The 11,238-nt window shown below is 42.1% G+C and overlaps 1 protein-coding gene across 1 annotated transcript; it reads right to left on the reverse strand.

Annotated features, from left to right (window-relative positions):
* Nucleotides 1–303: 303 nt before the first annotated feature.
* PCDHB1 (protocadherin beta 1) lies at nt 304–2,757 on the reverse strand. The gene has a single exon (XM_040621930.1). It carries the CDS (start codon nt 2,755–2,757, stop codon nt 304–306), a length of 2,454 nt encoding a protein of 817 aa, XP_040477864.1.
* Nucleotides 2,758–11,238: the final 8,481 nt, after the last annotated feature.

Genomic DNA, 11,238 nt, shown 5'->3' on the forward strand with positions numbered 1-11,238 from the left:
CATTGTTGTGAACAATGGCATGCAAGACGTGGAGTCAAAGATGATCTCCACATACTGAGAGGCAAAAATCTAAAATTTCTGAGTAATGATAAACTATCTTTCTGCTTCTCAAATCTAACTGCTTCCTGATGTATCGAAACCAGAACCTAGTTTTCATCCCTATACATGAGTAACTGTCTACTGGAAAATAATTTAAAGGCACAGTAACAGGATATCTCTATGGAACTAAGCATTTCCAGGGCCGGGACTAATGAACTTTGGGGGAGACATAAATAATGGCTACATATAGTTTATGAGTAAGAGCTACATACAGTTGTCAGGTACTCGGCCATGGTCCTCTGACCCCCGAGACCTATTCCTATCGGAATCTGGTGGTAGACTGGAGCCAGCCTCTGTTTTTGCCTCTCCAGTGCCATGGGGGAAGGGGAAGTTGGGCATAAAGCGCTTAAGAAACCGAAACTCACTATTGCTGGTGCCAGTGGCTGAGCACATTTCATAGGGACACGGCTGAGATAATGATCCACTGGTCCCACCTTGTACCAGGTTGTTAGGAAAATTACAGTCATCATAGAAATGCTCTTGAACTGTGAACTTTTCTCTATATTTAACCTTCTGGTAGATATGTATAACAAAGATCACTGTGACAGACAGGAGAAAGAGAAAGGAAAGCACAGCCAGAGAAATGACCAAATATTTAGTGGATGGATTTACCCTTGTAGGATTCTTGGAAGGATCCCGGAACTGCAGATAGGGTTCAGAAAAACCATCTACCAGCAAGATGTTGAGTGAGGCTGTAGTGGATAGAGCCGGTTGGCCATGATCCTGAACAAGAACGATCAGTTTCTGAATCATGGGGTCTCTCTCAGATATCTGCCGCAATGTGCGGATTTCCCCATTTTGTTGAACAGAGAATAACCCAGGGTCAGTGGCCTTAAGGAGATGATATGAAAGCCAAGAATTCTGACCTGAGTCACCATCCACAGCCACTACCTTGGTCACCAGGTAGCCTGCATCTGCAGACCTGGGCACCAGGTCATTGCAGGGCAAGGTGCCATTCTGCAGTGGGTACAAGATCATTGGGCGGTTGTCATTGTCATCCAGAACAACCACTCTGACAGTAACCTGGCTACTCAGTGACAGGAAGCCCCCATCAGTTGCCTTTACCACAAACTGAAAATTTTGAATGGCCTCATAATCCATGGTTCTCAGTGCATAGAGCTTCCCGTTGTCTGAATTTATGGAGATGTAAGCAAAGACAGATAAATCTCCACTTTGTGGGGGCAGCAGAGTATATGTAACTTGGGCATTCTCACCCAAATCTAGATCCTCAGCGTGAACTTTGCCAATAAAAATTGCTGGGCTGTTGTTTTCTCGAACAGTCAAAATGTAGGAGTCTTCCTGAAATATTGGGGGATTGTCATTAATGTCAGATATTAGCACCTCAATCACAGTTTCTGTGAACAGACTGGGTGGCCCAGTATCCATGGCAACGACGGTGATATTGTAGCCTGAAACTTCTTCCCGATCCAAGCCTCTGTCAGTAACCAGTGAGTAAGAATTCCGGAAAGTGGGTTTGACTGCAAAAGGAAGGTCTTCTCTGAGGAAGCAGGTGATTTTTCCTCCCACCCGAACGTCCCGGTCTCGAATAGAGAAAAGGGCCACGACAGTTTGTAGTGGGGAGTCCTCAGGGAGAGGGCTGGACACAGAGGAGACTGTCACCTCAGGAGGATTGTCATTAACATCCACCACTTCCACCAGGACTTTGCTGTGGGCAGAGAGGCCCCCTCCGTCGGTGGCTTGAATGTCAATATCGTATGTTTCAATTGCTTCAAAATCTAGGGGCCCTCTCAGTCGAACCTCTCCAGTTTGAGAGTCAATCTGGAATGTCTGGAGAACTGCTTCTGGGTTTTGAGCTAAGGAATAAGTAATTTCCTTGTTGGAGCCCTCATCCAGGTCTGTGGCACTCACAGTGGCCACCAACGAACCATTGGCGCTATTTTCCGGTACCTGAGCGCGGTACACCAGCCTAGAGAACTGGGGCACGTGGTCATTGACGTCCAGAACCTCCACACTGATGTGGGCGATGCCAGACTTGGGTGGGGACCCGCCGTCCACTGCCGTAATTGTCAGGTTGACCTCAGGCTGCTCCTCTCTGTCCAGGGGCTTATCCAGGACCAGCTCGGCATATTTGGGCCCATGGCTGCGAAAGCGGGTATGCAGGTGGAAATACGCGTTGGGGCTCAAGGTATAGTTTTGAAGACTATTGAGGCCCACGTCTAGGTCCTGGGCGCTCTGCAGAGGAAAACGTGAACCCAGGGGTGTGCTCTCCGGAATCTTTAAAAGGGGCTCCTTGTTCAGGAAAACCGGGGCATTGTCATTGATATCAAATACCCTGACCTCCACACGAAAGGACTGCAGCGGCTCCGCCAGGACTATTTCAAAGTGCAGAACACACGGGTCAGCTTTGCCGCACAGTGACTCCCTATCCAGTTTCTCCTTCACGAACAGATCCCCTGTCTTGCGGTGGAGCCGGAAATGCAGTTTGTTACCTTCGGAAACCAGCCGCGCCCCGCGCGCAGCCAGCTTCCCTACTTCCAGCCCCAGGTCCTTAGCCACATTAGCCACAAACGAACCGCTCTCCATCTCTTCCGCCACTGAATAGCGGATGGTGGCCGCACTCCCCACAGATATGCACAGCAAAAAGAGAAGAGACCCTACTTGCCTGCTCCGCAGGAGTTTTCTGTGCGCCACCGCCATCCGTTCTCACAGGCGCCCCCTCTGCAGCAGCCACCACCTGTTGCGGATATACTTCACTTTTCCGCCAACAGGTTCCTGCAACTGCTGTGTTCGGCTTTGCTCGTCTCTAACCGCAGCGCCACCAAGGGCTAGCCGCGCCGGCTAAGCTGTTTTGCACTTGAAAGAAAATTTGCATTGAGCAACTCAATTCCCCATCCTGTGTATTAATAGGTATATTCTCATTCCGGAGATTAGGTAGAGGATGAAAGTTGTTGCCAAAGCAACGGCTGACTCGCCTTTTAACTCCCTTTCAGAAAAAAAGTCCCTGGGAATTAAGAAGCCAATGAGGATACTCGCTCAAGCTGAAGTCACCTATCTGCCGGCAGGCTGGGGCCGCTGTAGCAACGGGCAAACAGGGAGGAGTAAGCAAGCTACTTTGCATAGTGCATAGAGTCCGCCCTGACATCAGGGGAGAGGCGAAAAGATCCTGGAGCCAAATAGATGGCGGCGAGGGGCGGGGAATTGGAGAAAGTAATCAGCAGAAAAAAGAAAGGGGACAGACATATATTTCCTTCAGGAACCTGGTGTCCAGCAGGTACACTGATAGGGTAACTGGCCAACTAGGCTCTTGATTTGCACAAATCATTCCTTTCCCAGAACTCTCAAGTGCTCAGGAAGCAGTTGGTTTGGCACTTGGGATTATGATGGCAGTAATATTTACTGGGTATGATTTCTGTATAGCGCTGGTACTGTGTTGATTACCCGCATTATTTAATTTAATCCTTGCAACAACTCTATGAAGTACACATTACTATTTCTTCTTTTACAGACAAACTGACACTGGATATGTTATGTCACTCTCCCAAGAACCCCTACTGAATAAATATTAGAGAAGGAATCCAATTTAATTTTGTCTGACTCCAGAGTCTGTGCTGTTAATCAGTATATTATTCTGTTTCCCAGATAACATGGTGGACAAATGAAATGAAGATGTTTGGCTTTGGATTTGAAAGGAAATAACAGACTACTTATATATATTGAAAATGACCTGATAGAAATTTGGGAGGTATTTGTTCAGAGTTTCTTTTACAATCATAGGACCAGAGAAGGTTTAAGAATGATAAGCCACCTCAAAAAAGATGGACTCCTCAATCTCCATTACAAATCTTAACATTTGGCTTAAGTGTGCATCCCTGAACAGCTGTATTTGTCTCTTCTAAAAACTGCATATCAAAGTATATACAATATACAATACAGTGTATGGAAGGTAATATTTTTTACTGTGGTAAAAAAAAAAAAAAAGAACACCACCCTTTGGCCACAGAGCATCAGGAACGCACCTGTAGTTAAACAAAGTTGTATATTCTGACTTATTGGAACAAGGGAGACTGCATGCCCCAGAGAATCATGAGACATCTCAGCAGGAGGATGTTAGAGAGGACTTAAGGTGATTTGTGGGGGGAGTGAAGCAGGACTTTTCTCTGGATGGGATGCTGTCAGAAACGGAGTTGATACTATGGCTGGGTGTATTAATAATTCTTAGTTAGAAGGTAAGAGAAAGGAGGAGGTAAAGCTGTGATTGACATATCAGCCAGGATAGAGAGATATTGGGTCATTTTTTGTGGATTGGATGGTGTTCTTTTTTGTCTGTGTTTAGACATGATTATGGTGTTTTAAATGTAGTTAAACTTGTTTTAAATTTGATCCATCACAGTCACAGACTGGCCTTGTGTAATGTTGGTGTGCTGTGATATTATTTTTGTTCAACAGGGGAACACCATGGCCCAGCTTGGAGTATCAGGTCAGCTGCTATCTGTCAGATATTGCTTTTCTCTTTTTCAGTATGAATATAGCAAAACTCATTCACCCATTCTATTGAGAACTGCTACTGTTCATAGCAGCATGCCCTTGTATATGTCACTTTGTGAACATGTATACATATTTTGGGTGAGGGTGCATATACTCAGAGGAGGCACTGGTGTCACAGGGTATATTCTTTTCAGCTTTCCTTCCTATTGCCAAACTGCTAAGAGGTTGTACCAATTTATACTCTGATCACCACTGTAACCTCCAGTTGTTCAAATTCTTACCAATACCTAGTATTACTCATCTTTTTAAAAGTTTAACCATTCTCGCTATCTCAGGGTAAGTTTAATTGCATTTCTCTGTTGATTAATTATTGATGAGGTAGGATACTGTTTAATTTATCTTTAGTCACCTGGTTATCCTTTGGGTGGGGAGAGGTTGTTTGGGTCTCTTGCCCATTTTTTTCCATTGGATCATTTACCTTTTTTCTACTGATTTGTAGCTCTTCATATATTCTGAATATGAGTGCTGAATATCATAAGTGAGAGAATGAGACATGTTTATCTTTAGTCAATATATGTCTACAGAGTTTTTGCTTAAAAGGAGGTATTTCTCCCAGTGATTCACACATCATGCAGAAGCTTATGGCATCTTAGGGAATCTTTTTAAAATCTGAAATATAATTCACATGTAACATACTATGTACTATATTAGTTTCAGGTGTATAACATAATGATTCAATATTTGTATATATTATGAAATGATCACCAGAGTAAGTCTGCTTAGCATCTATGACCGCATGGAGTTAAAATATTTTTTCTTGTGATGAGAACTTTCTTAAAATTTATTTTAATTCCACTATGGTTTTTTTTTAAAGATTTTATTTATGTATTTGTCAGAGTGAGAGAGAGAGCACAAGCAGGGGGAGCAGCAGTTAGAGGGAGAAGCGGACTTCCTACTGAGCAAGGAGCAAGCAAGGAGCCTGGTGCAGGACTCAAACCCAGGACCCTGGGATCATGATCTGAGCCAAAGGCAGATGCTTAACTGACTGAGCCACCCAGGCATCCCTGATTCCAGTATGGTTAACAGCATTATAGGAGTTTCAAGTGTACTCATCACAACACGTGCACTCCTTAGTCCCCATCACTGATTTCACTCATCTCTCCACCCACCTGCCCTGATGAGAACTTGTAAGATCTGTTTTCTCAGCAATTTGCAAATATACAATACAGTATTTTTAACTATAGCCACCTCTGAGAACGTCTTAATACAATCAATTTTCAAATAATTTATCCCAAAGCCATTAATTTTAAATATTAAAAAAATTAACTTACATTATTAAGACTCCCAGTTTGTGGTAATTTGTTATGGCTGTCCTAGAAACTAATACACAGAATAAACTAAGTTGTGGCTTGAAATGTGCTATAATAATTGGGTTTGCCCTCCTTCTCTTCTGCCACCTTGATAAGAACATTCTCTGTATAGTCCACTGACCCACAGATGAGGATGGAACAACACTGGACACAGCCTGCATATTGAGGTCAAGCACAGTTGATTTCAGCCTAAATCTGCTGACCCCCATATGCATAAGCGGGAATTAATGTTGTTTTGAGCTACTAAGTTTTGAGGTGTTTTGTTACTCTGTTTCATGTGACAAGAGCTGCCGGATACAATATGTAAACATTTAATTTTGTTATGAGTTAGTTGGGAACATTAGGACATATCATCCCTAAGTATCTCAAAATGTACCTCTTAGGAACAGGGGCATTCTCCCACATAACTTCAAATACAATGATCACACTCGGGAAATTTAACATGAATACAATACTAATACGTAATATATATTCTATATTCTAACTTCCTCAGTTGTTCCAATATTGCCCTTTGTAGTTGCTTTTAAAAACCCAGAATACAATCAAGGATTGCATACTGCATTTAATTGTCATGTTTTCCCAGTTTTCCTTTAAACTGCAACAGTTTAAAGAAAGCATTTTTTTTTAAAGATTTTATTTATTTATTCGACAGGATAGAGACAGCCAGCGAGAGAGGGAACACAAGCAGGGGGAGTGGGAGGGGAAGAAGCAGGCTCATAGCGGAGGAGCCTGATGTGGGGCTCGATCCCATAACGCCGGGATCACGCCCTGAGCTGAAGGCAGACACTTAACCGCTGTGCCACCCAGGTGCCCCTAAAGAAAGCATTTTTAAAAATATTTTATCTATTTATTTGAGAGAGAGAGAGAGAGAGAGAGCGAGCACGCACAGAGGGAAAGTGAGAGGGAGAAGCAGACTCTCTGCTGAGCAGAGAGCCCAATGAGGATCTCGATCCCAGGACCCTGAGATCATGACCTGAGCCAAAGGCAGATGCTTAACCGACTGAGCCACCCAGGTGCCCCTAAAAGAAACATTTTTTATAACTGATTTCTTTTTCATGACACTGCCCTTTTTAAAGACTCATTTTACAGCATATTCCTCAATTTGGAATTTTCACTGTGTCTTCATGATTAGATTCAGATTAGAAATTTTGGTGATCTTGTATTCTTTTCAATGCATTACATCAGAAGGTATATAATGTCATTTATCCCAGTATGGGTGGTATTAAGTTTGATAATTTGGTTATAAAATAGCTTACATCAAATTTCTCAATTGGAAAGATACCTTTTAATTCTTTTCATAATTAATTAGTTATCTGTGGAGCGATGCTTCAAAACTATGTGAATATGCTGTTTCTAAAATAATTACTCAGTGTTTCCCAACATCCATGGGTGATACTTGCCTGAATTGGTACATACACAAATACTTATGTAATCATAGTACTTATACTTTTTTTTTTAAGATTTTATTTATTTATTCGACAGAGACAGAGACAGCCAGAGAGAGAGGGAACACAAGCAGGGGGAGTGGGAGAGGAAGAAGCAGGCTCCTAGCGGAGGAGCCTGATGTGGGGCTCGATCCCATAACGCCGGGATCACGCTCTGAGCTGAAGGCAGACGCTTAACCGCTGTGCCACCCAGGCGCCCCAGTACTTATACTTTCAATTCATTAACACAGGTTTCTTCCTTACCATCCCCAACTCATATTTGTACTAGCCTTGTACCAAAGTGAGAATCTTTGCTTTCCCGCGCTACCAATATATTTACCTATTACCTAAATCTTAAATTATATGGTACTTTTACTATAAGATCCAATAATTGCTCTCCTTGTTATTACCCAAAGGAGATGAAAACTTATGTCCATGCAAAGCTCTGCACACAGATGTTTAGAACAGCTCTATTCATAATTGCTAGAACTCGGAAGAAACCAAGATGTCCTTTAGTTATGTTTTTGGTTGCTTCCAAGTTTGGGCAATAATGAATTAAGCTGTATAAACATCCATGTTCAGGTTTTTGTGTGGACATGTTTTCAACACCTCTGGATATATACCAAGGAGCATGAATGCTGGATCATATGGTAAAGAGAACATATAATTTTGTAAGAAACTGCCAAACTACCTTCCAAAGGAGTTGTACTATTTTGCATTCCCACAAACAATGAATAAGAGTCCCTGTTATTCCATGTGCTCACCAGCATTTGTTGTTTTCAGTGTTGTGGATTTTGGTCATTATAATAGGTATGTAGCAGTATCTCACTGTTGTTTTAATTTGTATTTTCTGGATGACATATGATGTGGAGCATCTTTTCATATGTTTATTTGCCATCTTTATATCTTTATATAGGTGAAGTGTCTGTTAAGGTCTTTGACTCATTTTTTAGCTAGGCTGTTTGTTTTCCTATTGCTGAGTTTTGTGAATTTTTTGTATATTTGGAATATATATGAACCCTGGTCATTTATCAGATATGTCTCTTGCAAATATTTTCTCCCAATTTGTGCCTTGTGTGTTTGTTCTCTTGAAAGTGTCTTTCACAGATGAGAAATTTTTCATTTAATTTTAAAAATATTTATCTATTTATTTGAGGGGGGGCAGAAGGAGAGAGAGAGAGAGAACCCTGAAGTAGACTCCCTGCTGAGTGAGGAGCCTAACACATGGCTCAATCCCAAGATCCTGGTATCACCACCTGAGCCAAAACCAAGAATAGGATGCTCAACTGACTGAGCCACCCAGGAGTCCCGAAATTTTTTATTTTAATGAAGTCAAGCTAATTAGTTATTTCTTTCATGGGTCATACCTTTGGTATTGTATCTAAAAATTTATCTCTACACCCAAGATCATCTAGATTTCCTCCTATGTTACCTTCTGCAGGTTTAAAGTTTTGTGTGTGTGTGTGTGTGTGTGTGTGTGTGTATTTTTGAGAGAGAGAGAGAGAGAGAGAAAGCGCACATGTGTGCATGGATGGGGAGGGGCAGAGAGAGAGGGAGAAAGAGAATCCTAAGCAGGCTCCAAACTCAGCACAAAGCCTCATGTGGGGCTTGATCTCATGACCCTTAGATCATGATTTGAGCTGAAATCAAGAGTTAGAAGCTCAACCAACTAAGCCACCCAGGTGCCCCCCTTTTTCCTTTTTTTAGATAATTTTTATGAGGGGTATAAGGTCTATGTCTAGATTCATATTTTTCAGCATGTGTTGCAGGACCATTTGTTGCAAAGATTGTTTTTTCCATTACGTTGCCTTTGCTCCTTTGTCAAAGATCCGTTCATGATTTTTTAAAAATATTTCACTTATTTACCTATTTGAGAGATGGAGAGAGTACATGAAAGCTGGGGTGGGAGGAGCAGAGGAAGAGGGACAAGCAGACTCTGTGCTAAGTGGAGAACTTGATGGCGGAAGATACCCTGACCCCAAGACCACAACCAGAACCAAAACCAAGAATCAGACACCCAACCGACTGATCCACCCAGGCACCACAGTTTACTTTAAAAAAAAAAAAAGATTTTATTTATTTGACAGAGAGAGAGAGAGCACAAGCAGGGGGAGCGGCAGGCAGAGGGAGAAGCAGGCTCCCCGTGGAGCAAGGAGCCCAATGTGGAGCTTGATCTCAGGCCCCTGCAATCATGACCTGAGCCAAGGGCAGACGCCTAACCGACTGAGCCACCCAAGCACCCCCAGTTGACTTTTTATTTATTTATTTATTTATTTATTTATTTATTTATTTATAGCATGAGCAGGGGGATGGGCAGAAGGAGAGGGAGAGAATCTCAAGCTGACTCTGTGCTGAGCATGGAGCCCCAGGCAGGGCTTGATCCCACAACCCTGAGATCATGACCTGAGTCAAAATCAAGAGTTGGGAGGCTTAACCAACTTAGCCACCCAGGTGTTCCCCAGTTGACTATTGTTATGTGGTCTATTTCTGGGCTCTCTATTTGTCTGTATTTTTTGCCAATACCACTGTGTTTTGATCACTGTAATTTTATAATAAGTCTTGAACTTAGACAGTGTCAGTCCTCTGACTTTGTTCTTTTTCAATATTGTGTTGACCCTTCTGGATCTTTAACCTCTCCATGTAAATTTAGAATCAGTTTGTCAATATCCACAGATTTTCCTGCTGGGATTTTTATTGGGATTATATTAACTATATATCAAGTTGGGAAGGATTGACATCTTGACAATATTGAGTCTTCCTATCCATGAACATGGAATTTCTCTCCATTTATTTAGTTTGATTTCTTTCATCAGAATTTTATAATTTTTCTCATATAGATCTTGTACATATTTTGTTAGACTTATACCTAAGTGTTCCATTTCTGGGGGGTGCTAATGTAGGTGGTACTGTATTTTTAATTTTAAACTCCACTTGTTCATTACTGGTATATAGGAAAATGATTTTTTTTAAATATGATCCTCATGTTCTGCAACATTGCTATAATCATTTATTAGTTCCAGGAGTTTTTTGTTGAGCGTTTTAGATTTTCTACATACCTGTTCATGTAATCTGCAAACAGTTTTATGTCTTTCTTCCTAAGCAGTATACTTTCTGTTTCCTTTTCCAGGCAGTGTTTTTTCCCCCCAGGCAATGTTTAAAAGCAGTGGTGAGGGGTACCTGGGTGGCTCAGTCGGTTAAGTGTCTGCCTTCAACTCAGGTCATGATCTCAGGGTCCTGGGATTGAGCCCCACATTGGGTTCTGTCCTCAGCAGGGAGTCTGCTTCTCCTTATCCCTCTCCCTTTCCCTCCGTGTGTGCACTCCCTCTCAAATAAAAAAAAATCTTAAAAAAAATAAATAAAAGCAGTGGTGAGAGGGAACATCTTTGCCCTGTTCTCCACCTTAGTGGAAAGCCACAGAGAATTTTTAGGGTAGTAAAACTATTCTGTAAGATACTAATGGTAAATATAGGTCGTCATACATTTGTAAAATTCATAAAATGTACAACACCACGAGTGAACCTAATGTAAACTATGGACTTTGGGAGATAATGATGTGTCACTGGTTCATCTATTGTAACAAATGCACTACTCTGCTTCAAGATGCTTATAGTGAGGGGAGTTGTACATGTGTGAGGGCAGGGAATATAGGCAAACTCTCTATTTTGGGCTCAGTTTTCCCGTGAACCAAAAACTGTTCTAAAAAAATAAAGTCTTTTAAAAAATATATACACCAGGGGTGCCTGGGTGGCTCAGTCATTAAGCGTCTGCCTTTGGCTCAGGTCATGATCCCGGCATTCTGGGATGGAGCCCTGCATCAGGCTCCCTGCTNAGCAGGAAGCCTGCTTCTCCCTCTCCCACTGCTTGTGTTCCCTCTCTCAAGGCCCCTTTCTGTTAAATAA

Source organism: Ursus maritimus, unplaced genomic scaffold, assembly GCF_017311325.1.
Source record: "Ursus maritimus isolate PB19 unplaced genomic scaffold, ASM1731132v1 scaffold_5, whole genome shotgun sequence".
Lineage (NCBI taxonomy): Eukaryota > Metazoa > Chordata > Mammalia > Carnivora > Ursidae > Ursus > Ursus maritimus.

What these genes read in the sequence shown, in the direction of transcription:
- PCDHB1 (XM_040621930.1), bottom strand. Translation starts at nt 2,757, where the DNA reads ATGGCGGTGGCGCACAGAAAACTCCTGCGGAGCAGGCAAGTAGGGTCT.